Source organism: Bos javanicus, chromosome 13 (genome assembly GCF_032452875.1).
Source record: "Bos javanicus breed banteng chromosome 13, ARS-OSU_banteng_1.0, whole genome shotgun sequence".
Classification (NCBI taxonomy): Eukaryota; Metazoa; Chordata; class Mammalia; order Artiodactyla; family Bovidae; genus Bos; species Bos javanicus.
The window spans coordinates 46,478,204-46,504,216 of record NC_083880.1 but is presented as its reverse complement, the minus strand read 5'-3'; the positions used below and the strand labels follow the sequence as shown (position 1 = coordinate 46,504,216).

Below are 26,013 nucleotides of genomic sequence, written 5' to 3'. Positions count from 1 at the left end.
CAATGGTCTTGCTTACCTTAATTGGTTTTCCTTGAAAGGTTTTGACTTCTTCTCTCAGATACTTGTAAGCCTGAGGACAAAATCATCCATAATACCACTGTGTTAATCTTATAAGATGAACCTACAATTAATTCAGTACCTTGAGTAAGCAATTATGTAGTAGAATATGGTGGATGAGACCTAGAACAAGGATTTTTCACCTTTTTTGGGTCATGGATTCCTTAAAAGATCTGGTAAGAGCTATGGAGCCCCTACCCCAAATTCTCAAATTAGTATGATGTTATAAATAGATTACCCATCAATAAAGAGAAAAAAGGAAAAAAATACTCACGAGCAGTATCTGTATATAATTTAAGTGTTAACAGAAAGCACACAGCAAGAGTCCTCACCTGGGAGAACACCAAGCTCCTAGTAATAGGCCCATGGGCACTCAGAATCACAGGGCTCGGGGTTACGATGTTCAGAAGTCACTAGTTAGACAGCTCCTTGCTCATCTCCAAGTTCTCCTATGTAGCTCTGAGGGCTCTGCATCCCCCAAGTTGGCCGTGTTCTCCACACTGGTGGGGGGCTGGAGAGGCGGCTGGCACCCGATCCACACACCTGCCTTCTCTCACCTCCCATCACCCTGCTTCTCCTGGTCCCTCTCTTTCCCTCCATTCAGGTAAAACTTGTCTTTCAGGCTCCTCTCTCTCTCTCTCTTGAAGCCCCTGCGGTCTCGCCATGCACACCTTACACTCCAGGGCTGTTCCTCTACACAGGCGAGTGCTTCCTCTGAACACGATGCTTCCTTCCACGGTAGGGAGCCATCTGAAAGATCCCGCCTCCCCCAGGGCTCCTCAGTGCCTTCTCATGCACCTCATAACACAAGGCTGCCCAGGCAACGTTAGAGTCAGGCACAAATTTCCTAAATGCTTTTCCAAATATTGAAATCATTCTCTGCACAGAGATAAGAACAGAACCAGTTTTCCTGGGCTGCCCATGTTACACGTCCTTAGAAAATAATGCCTATGTTCTGCACACTGCTACAGAACTGTCTATACACACACACACACACACACACACACACACACCCCTATTTAGGATTTCCTTGCACTTTAGGTTCCCTGCAGATGGTGACTGGAGCCATGAAATTAAAAGATGCTTGCTCCTTGGAAGAAAAGCTATGACCAATCCAGACAGCCTATTAAAAAGCAAAGACATTACTTTGCCAACAGAGGTCCATCTAGCCAAAGCTATAGTTTTTCCAGTACTCAAGTATGGATGTGAGAGTTGGGCTATAAAGAAAGCTGAGCGCTGAAGAATTGATGCTTTTGAACTGTGGTGTTGGAGAAGACTCTTCAAAGTCCCTTGGACTGCAAGGAGATCCAACCAATCCATGCTAAAGGAGATCAGTCCTGAGTGTTCACTGAAGGACTGATGTTGAAGCTGAAACTCCAATACTTTGGCCACCTCATGCAAAGAACTGACTCACTAGAATAGATCCTGATGCTGGGAAAGATCAAAGGCGGGAGGAAAAGGGGACGACAGAGGATGAGATGGTTGGATGGCATCACCAACTCAATGGACACGAGTCTAAGTAACCTCCAGGAGTTGGTGATGGACAGGGAGGCCTGGCATGCTGTAGTCCATGGGGTTGCAAAGAGTCGGACATGACTAAGTGACTGAAATGAACTCATAGCCAATCGTCACCCCTGTGCCCACACTGAGCCCTACCGTGTACTGACTGCAAAGTGCTGGTAAACTGCACTTCAAAGGGGGTATGGGGCAGGGGTGCACGAGGAAGAACTTACCTGTTGTGCATCAGCTTCTGTTTCAAATGTAATAAACCAATTATCATTATAGGCAAATTCACAGTTTATAAATCTCGGTAAGTTATCTCCTTTAAATAGTGCTTCTACTTCCTACAGGAAACAGAGAGAAGTTGGAAATTAATTCTCAACTGTGCACCGTTTGTCTTCACTAAAGAAACATGAGGCCTGTTCTTAAGGACAGACGCTGAAAAGACAACCCCAGCTCACCGAAGTCCAGGGCTCTCTCTCCAGGTGGCTGAAGTAGCTTCCAGAATTACGATCCCATTGCGACAGGAAATAAGCTCACAACCCACTGACAGCACTCCCAAACCCCAAGAGACCAGTAATTTAATTAACAGGAAAATACCAGTAGGCTAACAACGACACAATTTAGAGTGGGAGAAAGATAATTTAAGAAATCAAAAAATGAGCTGGACTTTTGAGACTAACCAGATTTACCCTCCCACATAAGATAATCACAAACAAAAGATAAAATATATGAAATAATGGCTTTCAGACAGTGTAGGACAGCATTCTGTAAGAAGAACAGGTACAGATGTTCTAAGAATGCCTGACTCATGGGTGGGGCTTCCAGGATGTGGTGTCAGGAGGGTGGGCACAGGCCTAGTACAAAGCTACAGAACTCAGGGGGTTCCCCCAAAGCTCTGTGCTTAGGACACAGTAACCTGGAATGGAGAGAACTACCCTCCTCCCCCCAGAGTTCTCCAGGATCAGGGAGTGTCTAGCAGCCAGAGTGGAAAACGGAGCTCACTCGGGACCACAGGCGGAGCCCTCAGGAAGCACTGGCCCAGGGCAAGGCCAATCTGCTTCCACGGGTCCAAGTCACTGAAGTAAGTCGCAAACAGCTCAGGAACATGCACAGGAAGGAGCACAAAACACTCCGTACCCAAGAAAGTAAAACCCCAAATACCTGGCATCCACCCTAAATTTGCTAGGCGCACAAAGAAATAGAAAAATATGACTTACAGTGAAAAAAATCAACCACCAAATTAGACCGAGAAACGCACCGATACTAGTATGTTGGCTCGAGTTGAGCACAAGCCACACGGGTGCGCACAGCACCCCTCACCATGAAAACACTTGCTCTGAGAGTTATTCAACATGAATATGTTCTCTGTCTCAACTTGGTGGTTTACTATTTTTACTTCAAAATGAGTAAGTATTGAAATCTTTTTTATTTCTAACTTCTAAATACTCAATTACCATAAACTCTATTTTTTTTAATGTAAAATGTACAGTGAAGTCTTGAGACCGAAAAGTGTTATAGTATGTATTTTTGGTTTCAAATACATCTCCCTAAAAACCACAGAACAAAGGAAAAAACATGCCTCCAAAATTCCAAGTGTCTTTCCGAGGAGAAAGGACTTACTTCTACAGGGGTGGACTCAGGTATCTCACGTAGTATCACTATGCAACGGTTCTGATTTGGCCTTACTTTCTCTCCCTTCTCATCCACTTGGACTAAAGGTAAAGCTGTAAAGAGAAGAGAAACGGACAGTACACAGATATTAAAATAAATCCACTATCTGCACTCCACTGCGATCTGATGGAGATACTCCAGCAGGACATATCAGACCATATTCCCAGGCACATTAAAGAAAGCTGTACACAATGGGGAAACCATCAGATCTGTGACAATTAAAACAAACTATGGAAAGGTTCAGACCAATCTCATGTGTTACATTTAGGGGCTCTGGGGAGTCCTGCAGGAGCTGCGATGGAGGCAACTCTGTGACATACGCCCTCCACAGCTTAAACCACCCCAAGCCCATTACAATGCAAAACAAAGGCTTTCTCCTTTCTATAATTCCCCTGTCTCCTTACAGCTTGATTCTGAACTCCGAGAAGCTGCCACACTCTTCCCTCAGCCTCTCCTGCTGCTGCTGCTGTTGAATCACTTCAGTCATGTCTGACTGTGCAACCCCATAGATGGAAGCCCACCAGGCTCCCCCGTCCCTGGGATTCTCCAGGCAAGAACACTGGAGTGGGTTGCCATTTCCTCCTCCAATGCATTAAAGTGAAAAGTGAAAGGGAAGCCGCTCAGCTGTGTCCAACCCTCAGCGACCCTGTGGACTGCAGCCTTCCAGGCTCCTCTGTCCATGGGATTTTCCAGGCAAGAGTACTGGAGTGGGGTGCCATTGCCTTCTCCCAGCCTCCCCTAGGGATGGATATTCCTTGACCACAGTCCACCATCGAAACAAGGGTCAGCACTGCCAGCCAGCATGGGGACAGGCCCAACTCAGGTTTCACTAGCTTTTACCTTATCTCCTTTTTATTGGGTTTTATTTTCTGGAGTCACTCGTTGAGAGTCTATCACAGGCAGACTCGGGTCACCACACAGCAACATCACAACCAGGGCCCAGAGCTGTGCACCCCTGTGCAGACATGCATTACTACCCCCAGGAGTGGAATCATCATTTCATGATAGGTTCACTAATGTGAGAGGACGATAAGGGAATACTATGAAAAAGTTCAGGCTAATAAATTAGACAAGCTACATGAGATTGAAACATTCCTTAGCACCAAAGCTCACGCTTGGGAAGTAAGGTCTATGAGAGAAGAACGCTCAAGGCTCACAAGGTTTCTGGAAAATCCTATCAAACATTAAGAAAGAAATAACACCTATTTTACAGTACAAACTCTTCTGAAACACTTAAGACAATACCTTCCAATCCAGCCTATGAAGCCCAAATAGAAATACCAATAGAACCTTTTGAAAAACCAAAATGTTGATTTCTGAAAATCACATGGAAATGCCAGCACTTAGAAAAGCCAAGACCAAGCTGGAGATTCACAATTACTCTAAGAATGACAACACAATGAAGCCAGTACCACCCGCCCGCACGCTGCAGCAATGGCATCAAGACAGACAGATGGAGGACAGATACAAGGCCCAGGGAGTTTACCCTGGCAACTGGCCCAAAGGCAGTGCCCTGGGGAAAGAGGAACCTTCTCAATAAATGGACGGAAATGGCAGCACATGCACATGCAACGGGGTAGAGAGCCCCCACCACATACAAGAATCAGCTGACAACGGACCACAGACCTAACAGTGTAAGCCCTAAAACTACGAACTTCTGGGAGAAAACCCCAGAAACATGACCTTGGATTAAACAAGATTTCTTAGGTACTACGCCAAAAGCAAGATCTATGAAAGAAAAAAATTAATAAACTGGGCTGTATAAAAAATTCAAAACTCTGCTTTTCAAAGACACTATTAGGAGAACAAAGAGAAGCCACAGACTGGGAGAATATATTTGCAAACCATATTTCTAATAAGGACTTAAATATAGATCATATATCTCAAATTGCATACATATACATGCCCCTCAAATCTCAGCTGTAAGAAAACTAAAAAAATAAAAGAAAAAGAAAACAGAAGTGAGGCATCTGAATAGACACCTCAGCAACGAAGCACCTGAAAGATGGCTCAATGTCATCAGGTGCTAAAGAAACAGAAATTAAAAGCACAATGGGACACCATCACACACCTGCTAGAAAACCTAGAACAGCCCCTCTGTGAAGGAGGCCTTGCAGGGGCACCAGGAGACCCTAGGCAGTAGTGTCTGTAATCCTGACAGTGGTAAAGCTTTTGCCAATGCACACGGCATGATTGACTCAACCGTACCCTTTAAATATACCTAGTTCACGATGTGTCAATTATATCTCAGTACAGGAGAAGGCAATGGCAACCCACTCCAGTACTTTCCCATCCATAGGAAAATCCCATGGATGGAAGAGCCTGGTAGGCTGCGGTGCATGGGGTCACTAGGAGTCAGACACGACTGAGCAACTTCACTTTCACTTTTCCTTTCATGCATTGGAAAAGGAAATGGCAACCCACTCCAGTGTTCTTGTCTGGAGAATCCCAGGGACGGGGGAGCCTGATGGGGTGCCGTCTGTGGGGTCGCACAGAGTCGGACATGACTGAAGTGACTTAGCAGCAGCCAGCAGCACAGTGGCTTTTAAAAACAAATAAAATGGTAAAGTTGTGGAACCTCCGTCTGCAAAGTACACAAGGAAGTTCACACCTAAAATAGCCACCCTTTCTGAATTCCCATGGGTCTCTGAAGTAACCGTGAAACTTCCCTTTGACATGGCCAAATGTCCAAGAAATAACTTCATTCACAATGTGCTGTTAAGGAACAACACAATAATATATCACCAGTACTTCAGCAGGAAGCAGGAATTTGAAAAGAACTCCTCGGACAGGGCGTGCTGATTCACACATAAAGGGCATGCTCCTTCACCCTGAAGAGCTCTTGACTGCACCTCTCATTCACACTCTTCCCGCTAGCCGGTTCGACTCTCAGCACCCATAACCTAGGATGCGCCTGAGGCTGTGGTTCCACAGCACACTGACGCCCAGTGCGACGTGCGCCTCACCAGACTGTCAGAAAGTCTGGAGGGTGACAAAGGCACCACTTGCCGTCGAGTCCTTAGCACGAATAGCTGTGCCTCTAAGTGTCACGCTGGCCAGAAAAATGCCATCTGGACCATGGACGACACAGCCTGGACTGCAGTCCACTTACATCTCAGCACCTCAACAATCAGGTCCATGTCGGTGCTGAGCTTCTTGATGTGGTCCAGGTTAGCTACTGTGGTGATTGGCACGTACTGGTCACTGTCCATCTGTGATATAAGGTACATGTCACTAGCAAGGTTCTCCCTGCAGAAAGAAGACAATCTTTCTTAGTTCACAGCTTTTTAATTTTTCACAGCTTTATTAAAAGGAAGCTTCATGAGAGGAAATGAGCGTGTACGATGTACTCTGCTATTTGCCATCTCTCTGACCTTGGGTCAATTTTGTCAAAGACATCTGGGGAAGCAGAGAGAGCAAGTGTACTGCAGTTTATACAATCAAAATCAGTAAGCAAGTCAATCTTTAAAAAATTATTTCTAGCTTATCTTTGTTCTAAAAAAGTGTTTGAGAAGCTTATTAAAAATAGAAACACACTTCTTAAAGTAAGGAAACCCAGATGAGAGAATGAGAAAGTAAGAAAAATGTGAAAAGGCCAAGAAAAGCTGGTGCCCAGAGTGCTTGTGGTTCGGGCTGAACAGCTATCAGAGAGGCTATGGCTCCACCCCTGGCCTCCAGCTTCTGCAGCAGAGGCTGGAAAAGCAGGGAAGTAACCAACAGCACGACCTCATCACCACCTGTGAGACTGACCACCTACGGCCCCACCCCCGAAGTCTGATTCCAGGGGCACGGGACGGCAATAGGAGACCTTGACTTCCTACAGATGGAGGTACAGACACAGATGTTAACATGTAAAATACTACATCTATACAGAGTAACAACATACAACACCTTAGGTACCAGGTGCTAGAAAAACACTACCATCCTTACCTAGACAAGCAGAATTCCAATGTCTTTTTAAGTACTTCCCGGGGGTCTTCCTGGCTTTCTGGTTGAGAATCATTCCCTCCTACATAAAGGCAAAGGAAAAATGGCTTAAATTCACCAAGCACTTGATTCAGTATAGCAATTTTAATGGTTTCAATATACATAGTAATTTATCTATGTAATAGCAAATAAAAAAAATTATTTTACAAGGAAATCATATAGGCAAACAAAAGGAAACAAAAAATCCCTTACCCCCCAATACAAAAACAGTTTCAAAAATAACCTGAGGAGTAAGATTTATTAGCAAAGTTTAGCAGGAGCTTTTGTCTCAATTCAAAAAGGATTTACAGGTGACCTACAAGCAGATAAGATGCTAAAAATATAATAAAATATAAAGGAAATAAAGTGACTAAAGAGTTTTTAGACACAACTATATATATTTGCATGGCATAATAATACATGCAGGATTTCCTAACAAGAGACACTTGCATTTTAAAAGTCAAAGTTAAAGACCATCAAAAGCAAAGACAGAGTGGAAACATTGATGACAAAGAGACAGCACATGTTTTATGTAAAGAGCTTCAATAAAATCTATCTCCCACCAGGAAAAAAACAAACCAAAACAAACAAAACTAATGGACCTAATGAGACTGAAAATTAGAAATAAGCCTTGAAGCCACAGTCACATTCCATCCCTTCATCCAGAAAGGGCTCTCATGCACACATGTTCAAGTCCATACTGAACAGATAGCACTGCCTCCTGAGACACCTCCTGCGTGCTGGGCACTGCTGCAGAGCTGCCTGTGTGTGTGCTGTGTGCTCACTCATGTCTGATCTTCGTGACTCTGTGAACTGTAGCCTGCCAGGCTCCTCTGTCCACTGGATTCTCCAGACAAGAATACTGGATTCTCCAGACAAGAATACTGGAGTGGGCTGCCATGCTTTTCTCCAGGGGATCTTTCTAACCCAGGGATCAAACCCATGTCTCCTGCATCTCCTGCACTAGCAGGCGGGTTCTTTACCACTGAGCCACCTGGGAAGCCCCAGTAGAGCTCCTTACTCAGCCTCAAAGAGGCAGTCTCTGCTCTTAGAAGGAGGCAATCAATAGCCAAATAAGTAAACAGTAAACAGGTAGAATCGGACACAAAGGAGAAAAGCATAGGGCACAAGCAGACTCAATGCAGAAGGAATAATCAGCAAGCTCGAAAACAGGTCATGTGAAATTAGTCAGCTAGAGGAACACAAAGAAAAAAGAATGAAGAACAAGGAAGAAAGCCTACCTGACTTGTGATACACAACCAGCAGTATTTCTGTACACTAACAACAAACTATCCGAAGAAGAAACTAAGAAAACGATCCCACTCACAACTGCAAGTGAAAGAATTAAATATCCAGGAATAAATCTAACCAAAAGGAGAAAGATCTGTAAGCTGGAAACCTGAAGGTACTGATGAAAGAAATTAAAGACAAATAAATGAAAACATATCCCCATTTCTTGGGTTAGAAGAATACTGTGAAGATCTCCATGTAAAAATATTCCAAGCAATCTACAGATTCAATGCAATCAATCCTTATCAAAATTCTAATGGCATTTTTTGCATAAGTACATCAAACAACCCTACAATTTGCATGAAACCAAAAGACTGAATAGCGAAAGAAATCTTGAGTAAGAAGCACAATGCTGGAAGCATCACACTTCCTGACTCCAAACTACTTTGAAAAGCTATAGTTATCAAAAAAATATGCTATTGGCATAAAATAGACATATAGACCAATGGAATAGAACTGAGAACCCAGAGATAAACCCACACGCATGTGACCAGCTGATCTTCAACAAGGCTGCCAAGAATACTTAAGGAGAAAGGACAATTTCTTTAATAAATAATGCTGGGAAAACTGACAGCCACATGCAAGAGAATTAATGGAACCCTTATTTTACCTCATATACAAAAACCAACTCAAAATGATTTAAAGACTTACATGTAAGAGCTGAAACTTAAAGACTTACATTAAGAGCTGAAACTGTATAACTTAAAAAAAAGAAACAGCCAATGTAAAAAAAAATGTCCTAGCAATCAGACTTGGCAACAATCTTTTTGGATATAACACCCAAAGCACAGGCAACAAAAGCAAAAATAAACATGGGGACTACATTCCATTAATAAGGTTTTGTACAGGAGAACAAGATGGCAGATGAGTAGGTGGACATGGAGTACATCTCCTTCCACGGATACATCAGGAATGCACCTTCAGACACAGAAGTGCACGCAGAACACAGGCTGAGAGCAGACAGGAGGACCTGACCAGAGGGAAAGAATATACAGAACCACGCAAAACTTGATATCAAGCCCTGAGCCTTTGGAGTGGGAGCACTGATTCCAAGACTCTAGACTACCAGAGAACTAACCCCAGGGAGTATCAAATAGAGAGAACGCACACAAAGGAAACCACGTGAATACAAGCCCTGGCATCACCTAGCCATCGGTAGCACCCTGTGCAGGACTCCTCATCTAATCAACAAACAAAACAAAAATACAAACTCAATCATCAGCAGACAGGATTACCACCTCACTTAGCATTGCTCATCAGAGGAAAAACACACACACTCAGCACAAATCTCACCCTATATGAAGCTGACACAAACACTGGACCAACCTTACAAGGGCAGAAACCAAAAGGAAGAAAGAATTCAACCTTCAAGCCTGGGAAAAGGAGACCTCAAACACAGTAAGTTAAAAAAAATAATAATAATAATGAAAAGGCAGAGAAATACTACACAAATGAAGGAACAAACCAGAAGGACAGAAGTCCAAATAAATGAAGAGGAAATAGGCAAACTACATGAAAAAGAATTCAGAATAATGATAGTAAAGATGATCAAAAACCTTGAAAACAGAATGGAGAAAATGCAAGAATCAATTAACAAAGACCCACAAGAATTAAAGAATAAACATAAAGAGACAACACAATTACTGAAATTAAAAATATTCTAGAAGGAATCAATAGCAGACTATCTGAAACAGAAGAATGAATCAGTGAGCTGGAAGATAAAATGGTGGAAATAACTTCTGAAGAGCAGAATAAGTAAAAAGAATGAAAAGAATTCAGGACAGTCTCAGAGACCTCTCAGACAATATCAAACACACCAACATTCGAATTATAGGGGTCCCAGAAGAAGAAGAGAAAAAGAGAGTGTATGAGAAAACTTTTGAAGAGATTATAGTTGAAAATTTCTCCAACATGGAAAAGGAAATAGTCAATCAAGGCCAAGAGGCACAAAGAGTCCCATACAAGATAAACCCAAGGAGAAACATGCCAAGACACATACTAATCAAACTAACAAAGACTCAGCACAAAGAAAGAATATTAAAAGCAGCAAGGGAGAAGCAACAAGCAACATACAAGGGAAACCCCATACACTTAACAGCTGATCTTTCAGCAGAATCTCTGTAAGCCAGAAGAGAATGGCAGGATATATTTAAAGGACTGAAAGGGAAAAATCTACAACCAAGATTACAGTACCCAGGCAAGGATCTCATTCAAAACTGATGGAGAAATGTAGTTTTTCAGACAAGCAAAAGTTAAAAGAATTCAGTACCACCAAACCACCTTTACAACAAATGTTAAAGGGACTTCTATAGTCAAAAAACACAAAAGAAGAAAAAAGATCTACAAAATCAACCCCAAACAATTAAGAAAATGGCAATAGGAAAATATATATCAATAATTACTTTATTATTTTTTTTTCAATAATTACTTTAAATGTAAGTGGATTAAATGCTCCAACCAAAAGACACAGACTGGCTGAATGGATACAAAAACAAAACCCATATATATGCTGTCTACAAGAAACCCACTTCAGACCTAAAGACACATACAAACTGAAAGTGAGAGGATGGAAAAATATATTCCATGCAAATGGGAAGCAAAAGAAAGCTGGAGTAGTAATACTCGTATCAGACAAAATAGACCTTAAAATAAAGAAGATTACAAGAAATAAGGAAGGACACTACATAATGATCAAGCGATCAATCTAAGAGGAAGATACCCTCTTGGGTGCAATATCTATGCACCCAACATAAAGCACCTCAACACATAAGACAAACACTAACAGACATAAAAGGAGAAATTGACAGTAGCACAGTAGTAGGAGACTTTACCACCCCACTCACACCAATGGACAGATCATCAAGAGAATAGTAATAAGGAAATACAAGTCTTAAATGATACATTAGATGAGTTGGATCTCATTGATATCTTCAGGACATTCCATCCAAATGCAAAAGAATACACTGTCTTCTCAAGTGTACACGGAACATATTTCAGGATAGACCACATCTTGGGTCACAAATCAAACCTCAGTAAATTTAAGAAAACTGAAATTGTATCAAGCATCTTCTCTGATCACAATGCTATGAGACTAGATATCAATTACAAGAAAAAACTGTAAGAAACACAAACACATGGAGATTAAACAACACATTTCTAAATAACCAACAGGTTACTGAAGAAATCAAAAGGGAAATCAAAAAATTTCTAGAAACAAATGACAATGAAAACACAACTCAAAACCTATGGGATGCAGTGAAAGCAGTTCTAAGAGGGAAGTTTATAGCAATACAATCCCACCTCAAGAAACAAGAAAAACATCAAATGACAACCTAACTTTACACCTAAAACAACTGGAAAAAGAAAAATAAAAAAGCAACCAAAATTAGTAGAAGGAAAGAAATCAAAAGATCGAAACAGAAATGAATGAAAAAGAAATGAAAGAAACAAGAAGTAAAGGTTAATAAAACTAAAAGCTGGTTCTTTGAGAAGATAAACAAAATTGACAAGCCTTTAGCCAGACTCATCAAGAAAAAAAGAGAGAAGGATCAAATCAACAGAATTAGAAATGGAAAAGAAGTCACAACAGACAATGCAGAAATACAAAGGAATGTAAGAGACTATCATGAACAACTATATGACAATAAAATGGATAACCTGGAAGAAACGGACAGATTCTTAGAAAAGTTCAATCTCCCAAGACTGAACCAGGAAGAAATAGAAATTACGAACAACCCAAACACTGAAATTGAAGCTGTGATCAAAAATCTCCCAAAAAACAAAAGCCCAGGACCAGACGGCTTCACAGGAGAATTCTATCAAACATTTAGAGAAGATCTAATGCCTATCCTTCTAAAACTCGTTCAGAAAATTGCAGACGAAGGAACATTTCCAACCTCATTCTACGAGGCCACCACCACCCTGATACCAAAACCAGACAAACAGAGCACAAAAAAAGAAAACTACAGGCCGATATCACTGATGAACATGGATGCAAAAATCCTCAACAAACTTTTAGCAAACAGAATTCAGTAACACATCAAAAAGCTTGCTTTTTCCCTGCTGCCATGGAGCCGTGTGGAGGCGGAGGTTCGGGTGCATTAAAGATTCGGCTCCACCTATAACCCACTGCCATGGCCGAGAAAGGCATTGCTGCTGGAGGCGTAGTGGACATTAATACTGCTCTGCAAGAGATGCTGAACACTGCCCTCATCCACTATGGCTTAGCACGTGGAATTCACGAAACTGCCAAAGCCTTAAACAAGCGTCAAGCCCATCTACGTGTGCTTGCATCCAACTGTGATGAGCCTATGTATTTCAAGTTGGTGGAGGTCCTTTGTGTTGAGCATCAAATCAACCTGATTAATGTTGATAACAAGAAACTAGGGGAATGGGTAGGCCTCTGCAAAACTGACAGAGAGGGAAAACCCCGTAAAGTGGTTGGGTGCAGTTATGTGGTGGTTAAGGACTATGGCAGAGTCCCAGGCCAAGGATGTCATCAAGGAACACTTCAAATGCAAGAAATGGTGAAATAAAAAAATGAGTTCTTGGGAAAAAAAAAAAGCTCATACATCATGATCAAGTTGGGTTTATTCCAGGAATAAAGGAATAAAGGATTCTTTAATATATGCAAATCAATCAATGTGATACACCATATTAAAAAATTGAAAGATAAAAACCATATGATAATCTCAATAGATGGAGAAAAAGCCTTTGACAAAGTTCAGCACCCATTTATGATTAAAACTCTTCAAAAAATGGGCATAGAAGGAACCTACCTCAACATAATAAAAGCCATATATGATAAGCCTACAGCAAACATTATTTTCACTGGTGAAAAACTGAAAACATTCCCTCAAGATCAGGAAAAAGATAAAGGTGTCTACTTTCACCACTATTATTCAACATAGTTCTTGAAATTCTAGCTATAGCAGTCAAAGAAGAAAAAGAAATAAAAGGAATCCAAATTGGAAAAGAAGTAAAGCTCACACTGTTTGCAGATGACATGATACTGTACCTAGGAAACCCTAAAGATACTATCAGAAAATTACTAGAAAAGAAGAAGCAAAGCTCTCACGGTTTGCAGATGACATGATACTGTACCTGCTGCTGCTAAGTCACCTCAGTCGTGTCCGACTCCATGTGACCCCATAGACGGCAGCCCACCAGGCTCCCCGTCCCTGGGATTCTCCAGGCAAGAACACTGGAGTGGGTTGCCATTTCCTTCTCCAATGCATGAAAGCGAAGTCGCTCAGTCGTGTCTGACTCATAGCGACCCCATGGACTGCAGCCTTCCAGGCTCCCCCGTCCATGGGATTTTCCAGGCCAGAGTACTGAAGTGGGGTGCCACTGCCTTCTCCAATACTGTACCTATGAAACCCTAAAGATACTATCAGGAAATTACTAGAGCTAATTACTAGTGAATTTAGCAAAGTTACAAGATACAAAATTAATACACAGAAATCACTTGCATTTCTATATACAACAATGAAAACTCAGAAAGAGAAACTAAGGAATCAATCCCATTCACCACAGCAACAAAAAGAATTAAATATCTAGGAATAAACTTACCTGAGACAAAAGAACTGTACACAGAAATTTATAAGACACTAATGAAAGAAATCAAAGACAACATAAACAGATGCAGAGATATTCCATGTTCTCGGATAGGAAGAATCAATATTGTGAAAATGACTATACTACCAAACGCAATCTACAGATTCAATGCAATCCCTATCAAATTAGCAATGGCATTTTTCACAGAGCTAGAACATAAAATTTCACAATTCATATGGAAACACAAAAGACCTCAAATAGCCAAAAGCAGTCTTGAAAAAGAAGAATGGAGCTGGAGGAATCAACCTTCCTGACTTTAGATTATACTACAAAGCTACAGACGTTAAGACAGTATGGTACTGGCACAAAAACAGAAATATAGAACAATGGAACAAGATAGAAAACCCAGAAACAAACTCATGTACTTCTGGGTACCTTATTTTTGACAAAGGAGACAAGAATATACAATGGGGCAAAGACAGACTCTTCAATAAATGGTGCTGGGAAAACCGGACAGCTACATATAAAAGAATGAAATTAGAACACTTCCTAACACCACACAAAGATAAACTCAAAATGGACTGAAGACCTAAATGTAAGACCAGAAATATAAAACTCTTAGAGGAAAACATAGGCAGAACACTTGATGACATAAATCAAAGCAAGATCCTCTACAACCTATGTCTTAGGGTAACAGGAAAAAAAAAAAAAAAAAACAAAAGTAAACAAGTGGGACCTGATGAAACTTAATAGCTTTTGCACAGCAAAGGAAACTATAAGCAAAGTGAAAAGACAACCCTCAGAATGGGAGAAAATAATAGCAAATGAAACAACTGACAAAGGATTAATTTCCCAAATATAAAAGCAGCTCAAACAACTCAATGCCAAAAAAACAAACAACCCAATCAAAAAGTGGGAAAAGACTTAAACAGGCATTTCTCCAAAGAAGACAAACAGATGGCTAACAAACACATGAAAAGATGCTCAACATTACTCATTATTGGAGAAATGCAAAACAAAAACACAATGAGATATCACCTCACACTGGTCAGAATGGCCCTCATCAAAAAGTCTACAAACAATAAATACTGGAGAGGATGTGGAGAAAAGGAACACTTTTGCACTGCTGGTGGGAAAGTAAACTGATACAGCCACTATGGAAGATGGTATGGAGATTCCTTAAAAAACTAGGAATAAAACCACCATATGACCCAGCAATCCCACTCCTAGGCATATACCCTGAGGAAACCAAAATTGAAAAAGACACATGCATACCATTGTTCACTGCAGCACTATTTACAATAGCTAGAACATGGAAGCAACCTAGATGTCCATCGACAGATGCATGGATAAAGAAGTTGTGGTACATATACACAATGGAGTATTACTCAACCATAAAAAGGATTGCATTTGAGTCAGTTCTGATGAGGTGGATGAACCTAGAACCTATTATAGACAGTGAAGTGAGTCAGAAAGAGAAAGACAAATATTGTATTCTAATCACCGACTCAATGGACTTGAGTTTGGTGAACTCCGGGAGTTGGTGATGGACAGGGAGGCCTCTGGCGTGCTGCAATTCATGGGGTTGCAAAGAGTTGGACACGACTGAGTGACTGCACTGAACTGAACTGAATGCATATACATGGAATCTAGAAAAATGGTACTGAAGAATTTATTTATTGGGCAGCAATGGAGAAAACAGATTTGGAGAATAGACTAATGGATATGGGGAGAGGGTGAGATGTATGGAATGAGTAACATGGAAACTTACATTACCATATATAAAACAGATAGCCAATGGGAATTTGCTGTATGGCTCAGGAAACTCAAATAGGGGCTCTGTATCAATCTAGATGGGTAGGATGGGGCGGGAGATGGGAGAGAGGTTAAAAAAGGAGGGGATATATGTATACCTATGTTTCTGAACTGCATTTCTGGAGAAGACTCTTGAGAGTCCCATGGACTGCAAGGAGATCCAACCAGTCCATCCTAAAGGAGATCAGCCCTGGGTGTTCTTTGGAAGGACTGATGCTGACGCTGAAACTGCAATACTTTGGCCACCTCATGCGAAGAGCAGACTCATTAAAAAAGACCCTAATGCTGGGAGGGATTGGGGGCAGGAGGAGAGGGGATGACAGAGGATGAGATGGCTGGATGGCATCACTGACTCGATGGACGTGAGTCTGAGTGAACTCCGGGAGTTGGTGATGGACAGGGAGGCCTGGCGTGCTGCAATTCACGGGGTCGCAAAGAGTCAGACGACTGAGTGACTGAACTGAACTGAACTGGCTGATTCATGTTGAGGTTTGACAGAAAACAATAAAATTCTGTAACGCAATTATCCTTCAATAAAAAAAAATTTTTTTTAATCTCAAAAAAAACACCTTTTGTACAGTAAAGGATACCATCAACAAAATGAAAAAAACAACCTACTGAACAGGAGAAAATATTTACAAATCATGTACCTGACAAGGGGTTAATATTCAAAATACATAAGGAACTAATATAACTCAGTAGCAAAAAAAAAAACCAAACAACCTATGATTAAAAGAAACAATGGGTAAAGGACTTAAACAGAGAGTTTCTCAAAGAAGACATACAGATAGCCAAGCAGCACATGAAAAGATGTTCAACATCTCTAATCATTAGGGGACTACAAGTCAAAAACCAAAATGAGGACCACTGCTCACCTGTCAAAACTGTCATTATCCAAAAAAAAAGGTAACAAATGACAAGTGTGGGAAGGATGTCAAGAAAAGGGCGCGCTGCCCCACCCCTGCCCCGTGTATTACTGGTGGGGACGTAAACTGGCACAGCCACCACGGAAAAGTGTGGAGGTTCTTCAAAAATTAAAATAGCACAACCACATGATCCACGAGTCCCATTACCGGGCATACACACAAAGGAAAGGAGCTCAGAGTCTCAAAGATCTGCCTGCACCTCCATGTTTACAAGGACTATTTATAATACCCAAGACATGGAAACCTCCCACGTGTCTATCAATGGGTGAATGGATAAAAAAAATGTGTCTGTGTGTGTGTGTCTGTCTATATATAGTCCAGGGCATGGAACAATGCAGGGACAGAGCATACCAGGAGGGTGCCCAGAGACGTGGGAAACCCCTGGACGCAGGCGCATATGGGATCACGAAAGAGTCAGACACGATTTAGTGACTGAACAACAAATATACACACACAATATATACACAGTGGAGTATTATTCCACAAGAAACCCGACCAACATACAACAACATGGATGAATTTAGAGACTACTGTGCTAAGTGAAATAAGTCAGAAAGAACCCCCCAAAGCTACACAATGCCACTTATATGAGGAATCTAAAAAAGTTGTGAACATACAGAACCAGAGGGTAGAGCCATGGCTGCCAGGGGTTGGAGGCAGGAAATGGAAAGACGCTGCTTTAAGAATACAAACGTTCAGTTGTAAGACATAAGCTCTGGGATCTACTGTATAGCATGGTGACTATAGTTAATAATGCTGTACTGTATACTTGAACTTTGCCAAGAGAGCAGATCTTAAGTGTTCTCAGCATTCCAATGGGAAAAAAAAGTATATGAGGTGATAGCTATTAAACCATCATGTTGCTATACACCTTAAGTATAATTAACATTTACTTGTCAATTACACCTAAATAAAAAGAGAAAGAAAACTGTAACCTCCCACCATTTACTCATCATGACCTGTGTTCTCCATGGTGTGCATCACCCTCTCACATTATCTAACGTGAACATAAGTATATTCTGTGTATGATGACAGTCTGTCTCTGCCCGAATGGATGTAAGCACCCAGAGGACAGGAGCTTTCACCAATCGTATGCACTGAGTCCCAAGTACATCTGGCACATGGTGGATTTTAAATATCTTTTTTATTAAAAAAAACAAACAAACCAGTTTTCTAGATGTAGAGCATTAGCTCCTGAGAGAGACACAAGGATGGCCTGGGCTCAGGGAGCAGACAGAAGCCCGAAGGTCCCTGAGTCCAGGGTGTGGGACAATGCAGGAACAGAGCACACCAAGAGGGCACCCAGAGGTGCAAGGCACCCCTGGAGGCAGGCGCACGTTCCCTGCATAGCACAGGCACGAGGACTCCCTGAGGCCAGGGAAGGATCACATCAAAGGAAGGAGGGAGCTCACACCTCCTGCTCTGCCCTCATGAACACTTCATGGACACTCCTGAAGTGTAGGCTGGCACAGTGACAGGACTGCATGTAGAAGGGAATAAAAAGAGTAACTTCACAGTTGAGAAAGCTAATAATAAACCTACTTCAGCCAGCTGGTCACGGTCAACAACAGCAGCAATAAATCATGTTGGCAGTATGTACTCTTAATGTGATGGGATGAAAATGGCTCTTGACTTCTGTGGTATTCCTTCCCTCAAACCCACCATGGTAAGAAAAACATCACACAAATTCCAGTATCATGCAAAATAACTGAGCAGTACTCCTCAAAATTAAATAACTGAGCCGTACTCCTCAAAATTATCAAGGTCATCAAAAACAAGTAACCTCTGAGAAGCTGTTACAGGCAAGAGAGCCTAAGAACACAAGTCACCACATGTAATATGGTGTCCTGGGACAGAAAAATGTCAATAGGTGAAATGCACCAATTCTGGTTCAGGAACTGTGGCAAATGCATCATACGAATATAAGGTGTTAACAGGAGAAAACGAATGCTGGGTCTATGGGAACTCTCTGTACTCCATCTGCTCAATTTTCCTGTAAGTCGAAAGCTATTCTCAAACAACTAGCAAGGTAAGAGACTCAAATCTAACCATATTAATTACCATAGTAAACGTTAACATTCTAAATGCCTGAATTAAAGTCAGATCCTGGAACTAACAGGATCTGACTTATTATCCAAATACTGGTTCTTTGAGATGAATAAAATTCACAAACGTCTACCCAGACTAACTATGGGGAGAGGGGGAGAGAAGACAAGAATTACCAACAACAGGAATGAGTGCTATGACATGACAACGAATTTTATAGATACTCAAAGGATAAATAGAGTACTGTGAGCAATTCTATGCAATAACTTGGACAATTTAGATGAAATGGACAAAGTACGTAAGTAGAGACATAAGAAACCAAAGCTCTCTCAAGAAGAAATAAACCTGGTTAGCCCTATATAAAAAACCAAACAAAGTGTAGCTGACAATTTTCCCACAATCAATATTCTACATTTGGATGGCTTCATTTTTCATTTAAGGAAGAAATAAACTCTTCCCAAAAATTCAGTAGGAGGGAAAACATCAAAATAAACCTACAGACCAACATCCCTCATGAACGCAGGCATACAAATTCTAAGCAGAATTATGGCCAATCCAATCCAATAATATATGAGAAATGTATAACATCCTGACTCAGTGAGGCATACCCCAGGAATTTAAGGTTGGTTAAACATTTTCTAAAAATCAATGTAATTTATCTTAACACACACACACAAAAAATACAATACAAAAAAAAAAAAATACAATCATTGCCACAGATGAAGAAAAAGCATGACAAATTCCTCTTTAACCATTCCTCCTCAAAACTCTCAGCAGATCATAACAGAAGGGGATCTGGTCCGCCCAGCAAAGGCCACAAACACAAAACCAAGAGCACCATTGTACTTAATGGCGAAAGACAATGCCCACCCCCGCTCACCATCAGTCAGATATTTGCTCTTACCACATCTGTAATTTCTTACCACATCTGCTCTTTCACCTCTGTAATGAAAGGTCTATTCAGTGCAATGAGGCAAGATAAATAAATAAAAGGAACTAGATTAGAGAGGAAATAAAACTGGATTTACTCACAGATAACACCAGTCCATGTAGAACATCCAATGGAATCTACAAAATAGTTTCTAAAACTAATATGTGAGCTTAATAAGCATTCAGGGTATGATTCCAATTTATACAAGTTAGTATATTTCTATCTATTAGTAACAAATAGTTGCAGATTGAATTTTTAAGAACCACTTACAATAGTATTCTTGCCTGGAGAATCCCATGGACCAAGGAGCCTGGTAGGTTATAGTCCATGGGGTCACAAAGAATCGGACACAACTAAGTGACTAACACACACTTTTACAATAGCACCAAAAAATATGAAATACTTAATGATAAACTTAACAGAAGATGCGAAAAGCCAGCAGGCTGAAAACTGAAACATACAGTGAAAAATACAGTCAAGAGAGACTAAAGATCTGAACAAGCAGAGACATATACCACGTCAGTCATGAACAGCAAGCCAAGATGCCAATCTTCTCCAACTCATCTACAGAGTCAATGAAATTTCAATAAAAATCTCAGCACGCTACAGAAATTGACCAGGTCACCTGAATTTGCATGGAAATGGAAAGGACCTAGATCAGCCAAAATAAGTCTGAAAAAGAACAAAATTGGAAGGCTAAATAATACTACCTGCTTTTAAAGCATTATTTACAGTAATTAAAACAGTGTGGTTTTGTTGTCCAATCAGACTGATGAGGAAGAGACAGTCCAGGGACAAACCCACATACTCAGGGACAAATGATTCTGACAAAGGCACAAAGGCAGTGCAGTGGGGAAGGGCAGGAGAGTCTGTCTGACAAATGCTACTGGAACAACTGCGTATCTATTAATACATGTGCTGGGGGGAGGGGAAGAACTCTGCTTCACACCTCCCACCACATACAAAAATTAATTAAAAAGGGACCACAGACCTAAAAAATGTAAAACCATGTAACTGGGACTTTCCTGGTGGTACAGTGGTTAAGAATCTGCCTGCCAACACATGAGACATGGGTTTGATCTAGGTCTGGCAAGATCCCACACTGCAGAGCAACTAAGCCCTCAGGCGGTAACTACTGAGCCTGAAGTACTGCAGCTACTGAAGTCCACGCCCCTAGAGAAAAGTCCACGCACAGCAACCAAGCACAGCTCTGACTGAGCCTGAGTGCTGCAGCTACTGAAGTCCACCCCCCTAGGGGAAAGTCCATGCCACAACCAAGAGCAGCTCCCACTCACCCCAACTGGAGAAAGCCTGTGCACAGCGATGAATAGCTGGTGCAGCCAAAAATAATTTTAAATAAAAAAAAATACAACTTAAACAGCAGAAAACATTTGTGACCCTGGATTAAAAGATTTTGTAGCAACAACATGAAAAGCAAGGTCCATAACTCCACAATGTAAAAGGTTTTAAACTTTTACTTTTCAAAAGATACTATTAGGAGAACAAAAAGACAAGCCACAGACTGGAAGGATGTATTTGCAAGTTACATACTGATAAAGACTTCTGTCCAAGGAACTCTCAACTCAACAATCAGATCAGATCAGATCAGATCAGTTGCTCAGTTGTGTCCGACTCTTGCGACCCCATGAATCGCAGCACACCAGGCCTCCCTGTCCATCACCAACTCCTGGAGTTCACTCAGACTCACGTCCATCGAGTCAGTGATGCCATCCAGCCATCTCATCCTCTGTCATCCCCTTCTCCTCCTGCCCCCAATCCCTCCCAGCATCAGAGTCTTTTCCAATGAGTCAACTCTTCGCATGAGGTGGCCAAAGTACTGGAGTTTCAGCTTTAGCATCATTCCTTCCAAAGAAATCCCAGGGCTGATCTCCTTCAGAACGGACTGGTTGGATCTCCTTGCAGTCCAAGGGACTCTCAAGAGTCTTCTCCAACATCACAGTTCAAAAGCATCAATTCTTCGGCGCTCAGCCTTCTTCACAGTCCAACTCTCACATCCATACATGACCACAGGAAAAACCATAGCCTTGACTAGACGGACCTTTGTTGGCAAAGTAATGTCTCTGCTTTTGAATATGCTATCTAGGTTGGTCATAACTTTCCTTCCAAGGAGTAAGCGTCTTTTAATTTCATGGCTGCAGTCACCATCTGTAGTGATTTTGGAGCCCAAAAAAATAAAGCCTGACACTGTTTCCACTGTTTCCCCATCTATTTCCCATGAAGTGATGGGACCGGATGCCATGATCTTCGTTTTCTGAATGTTGAGTTTTAAGCCAACTTTTTCACTCTCCACTTTCACTTTGATCAAGAGGCTTTTTAGTTCCTCTTCACTTTCTGCCATAAGGGTGGTGTCATCTGCACATCTGAGGATATTGATATTTCTCCTGGCAATCTTGATTCCAGCTTGTGTTTCTTCCAGTCCAGCATTTCTCATGATGTACTCTGCATATAAGTTAAATAAACAGGGTGACAACATACAGCCTTGACCAACTCCTTTTCCTATCTGGAACCAGTCTGTTGTTCCATGTCCAGTTCTAACTGTTGCTTCCTGACCTGCATACAAATTTCTCAAGAGGCAGATCAGGTGGTCTGGTATTCCCATCTCTTTCAGAATTTTCCATAGTTTATTGTGATCCACACAGTCAAAGGCTTTGGCATAGTCAATAAAGCAGAAATAGATGTTTTTCTGGAACTCTCTTGCTTTTTCCATGATCCAGCGGATGTTGGCAATTTGATCTCTGGTTCAATAATAAATCAATCCAATTAAGAAAATGGGCAAAAGACTTGAACAGACCCGTCACTGAAGAAACATACACACTTGAAAAGATGTTTGACACCATTAGTCACTAGGGAAATATGAAGTAAATCCACAGGAAGATTCTACTACCAAACTTTTGGAATGGTTAACATTAAAAAGACTGTTGGTATCAAGTGCCAGCAGTGGTGTGGAGCAGCAGAGGCTGTGAGCACTGCAAGTGGGGGTGCAAGGGGACAGCTATGGAACACAGCTCTATCAATTCTTAAAAAAGATAAGCCAATGCCTAGCGGATGACCCATCTACTCCATTCCTGGGTATTTACCCAAAAGGAATGAAAACAGATGTACACACAAAGCCTTGTTTATAAATGTCCATTGTACCTTATTTGTAACAGCCCCAACTGAAAACAATCCAAACATGCATCAACAGGTGAATAAAAAAACAAACTATGATAAGTAATGGAATGGAACACTACTAGGTCCAAAAAGTAAAGGCCCCAAAATGTTACCACTTGAATGAATCTCAAAACAAGTAAGTAAAAAAGCCTCACAAAAAGAGCACATACTGTAAAACTCTTTACATACAATTCCAGACTAAAGTGCAGTGACAGAAAGCAGATGAGTAGTTGGCTGGGGCAGGGTGTGGGCAGGAGGAAGGGCACAGGCAGTCTCTGTGGTAGCCGGCACGACTCTGTCATGACTGGAGGTGGTTTCTCAGGTGTCTACCCAGCAAGTCCAACTGGAAGAATCAGCGAGTCAGTTCTAGAATGATGTGAATACTGCTTCAAGCTAAGGAAAAAAAGCTTACAGAGAAAGCAAGGATATTCCAAACGTGATGTTTACGGTACACCAGTGGTGCCTCATTAGTGCTCTACACCCCCAAGGTTGGCAGGTGTGAAATGGCCATCCAGGTGCTCGACTGCAGTGCTGTGGGGCAAGTCTGAAACCATGAATGGAAAATGAGACCACTCTACATTGCAACACTTGTCTTCTTCAGCCACATCTGTCTATCTGCTCAGAACAGACAGAGTAGGTAGAGAATTACATTTAAACAAGTCAGAGGCATCTGCTAAGCAACTATGAAGGAAGTTAGATGCAAGGAAGTAGTTGAAATGATGGTCTATGTAATCCAGGCAGAGTGACGAGGGAAGTGAGGGGCCAGGCGGGGACGGGAACGTGGTCACAAAGGCCAGCAGCAACCGTGCAGACGAGGTCTTTCTGGGTCCTCTTCTAGGGGAAAATAAATACTTAACGTCAAACACTTACACAGTACTTAATTAATAACCTTTCGTACATAACCCTACAGCTGGTGGTAAGAAAGGGAAGGCAGGCTTTCTCAGTCATGCAACCTTCTCTAGACAGTGACACGGGGGCCTGAACACAGTCCTTGTGCAGCCACTCTGCTAAGTGTTGGCAGCCAATCTGGGGGAGCTGCTTCTTTGCACTCACACGTGCCCATATGACCATCAGTAACAAGCGTGCAGCCTATTCCTCAGGTCTTCTGGGGTCTTAAACTGTCTGGTCTTTTAGATTAAGGCAGAAACAAAATCAGAGGTGAGCAACTGTTGTCCCATTACCCACGGGCATTTCTATGCTGGCCCACACCCTGCACCCCAAAAGAGAACTCCCTTCTTTTTCTTCTGAAATGCTTGAAATACTCCTTTCACAAAGAACCACCTCCTCCTGGGTTTGACTCAATTTCAACATGAACGTTTCCTGTCTGCACTTCTCCTGGCACTTCGCCTTCTCGTCAGCCTCATCCTCTCCTACTCAAATCTGACCTGCCTTTCGGGAACTATTCGGGTCTTACATTCCCCTGAGGCCTCCAGACCGGCACCCCTCACCTCTGCATCAGCAGGAGAGTCAGTTTACAGAAGAACCAAAGGAACCAGTGAAAGGTACATTGTTTAGGGACAGGTTTAACAGGCAGAACTTTTAAAGCACATCAATGTCTGGATGGGGTGATGGCAGCCACTGATAGTACCTTTGTGCACAGAGGAGTGGACAGGAAGCTGCCTGGGGCTCTGATGGTGAGCTGGGACCACCAAGCATGCACCCCAGCTCACTCCGGCCCCTCGTGCTCTGGCCTACTCTCCACTAGTGTGGAGAAGCCATTGCAGGAAGGGGGTGGGGTGCACACACATTTAGAGGGAATGGAACCAGCTCGAACCCAACCCTCAAGGCTTCTTTCTGCTTCAGCACCAATGACTGAGGAGTATGTTTCAAATGAAAGGGGAAAAAACTAACGAAATAGAGATAAATAGCAGATTAAAAAAAATCAAAGTATTAGTAATAAGAATGCTAACTGAAGTTGGGAAAGGAATACATGAACACAGTGAGAATTTTAACAAGAAACTAGGAAATAATTTTTTAAAAAGCAGCAGTCAGAGCTGAAGAATACAATAACAGAAATGAAAAACAGTGTAAGGACTGAAAACAGATCAAGTAACACAAAAAAACTCACAAGTGACCGGGAAGACAGAATAACGGAAACTACTCAATAAGAATAGCAAAGAACCACTTCAGCTATTTTTAAAAATCAGGATAGTTTAAGGGGCCTCTGGGACAACATCAAGTATACTAAAATCACATTACAGAGGTTCCAGAAAAAGAAGAGACAGAGAAGGTAAAATATGCATCTGATGAAATCATGGCTGGAAACTTCCCAAAGCTGAAGAAACAGATATCCAGGAACAGGAAGCACGGAGGGTCCCATTCCAAACGAGATGGAACTCAGAGACCCACACCAAGACACGTCATAATTAGAATGGCAAAAGTTACAGATAAAGAGGATTCTAAAGGAAGCAAGAGAAAAACAAGGAGTTACAATCAAGGGAACCTTCATAAGGCTATCAACTGACTTTTCAGCAGAAACTCTGCAGGCCAGAAGGGAGTTGGCAGGATACGTATCAATGGCTGAAAGGTAAAACTTGTAACCTCCATTACTCTACCCAGCAAGATAATCATTTGGAATTGAAGAAAAGATTAAAGAGCTTCTCAGACATGAAGAAACTAAAAGAATTCATCAGTACTAAACCTGCACTGAAGAAATGTTGAAGGGTCTTCTCCAAGTGGAAAAGAAGAACCTATAGGAAAGGGAAACCCCACTAGGAAAGGCAGATACATAGCAAGGACTGAAGATTATTTATGTAAGTCAGTATACAGATTAAAATACAAATTGTAGATGCAACTGTAACTACAAGTCATACACAGATTAAAATACAAACTGCAGAAGCAACTATAGCTACAAGTCGTATACAGATTAAAATACAAACTGTACAAGCAACTACAACTATATACAATTAAGGGAGAGATAAGAATTCGCAAAATGACATAACAAAACAAAATGTGGGGGAAGGGAGTAAAAATGTACATCTTTTAGAATGTGTCTCAACTTGACTATCAGTCATTTCTATTAACAAGTAGATAAAGTTACAGGTCAACATATATGAGGAACACTGTAACCACAAATCTGAA

General features: G+C 41.5%; 1 protein-coding gene and 1 pseudogene across 7 annotated transcripts in view; one reads left to right on the top strand and one right to left on the bottom strand.

Moving 5' to 3' along the window:
- Positions 1–26,013, bottom strand: part of LARP4B (La ribonucleoprotein 4B) — a 91,202-nt gene that overhangs the window by 13,133 nt on the left and 52,056 nt on the right. For 6 of the 7 annotated variants that reach the window (XM_061436548.1, XM_061436549.1, XM_061436545.1 and 3 more), the window contains 5 exons: positions 7,162–7,240; positions 6,344–6,480; positions 3,181–3,284; positions 1,791–1,901; positions 17–70 (listed from right to left, as the gene is read on the bottom strand). In XM_061436548.1, the coding sequence (XP_061292532.1) occupies positions 17–70; positions 1,791–1,901; positions 3,181–3,284; positions 6,344–6,480; positions 7,162–7,240 (485 nt within the window). Of the gene's footprint in view, positions 1–16; positions 71–1,790; positions 1,902–3,180; positions 3,285–6,343; positions 6,481–7,161; positions 7,241–21,312; positions 23,767–26,013 lie in introns of those variants that run through there. The other variant, XR_009740347.1, reaches the window with a different exon arrangement.
- On the top strand, positions 10,957–13,454 carry LOC133259284 (small ribosomal subunit protein eS12-like; annotated as a pseudogene).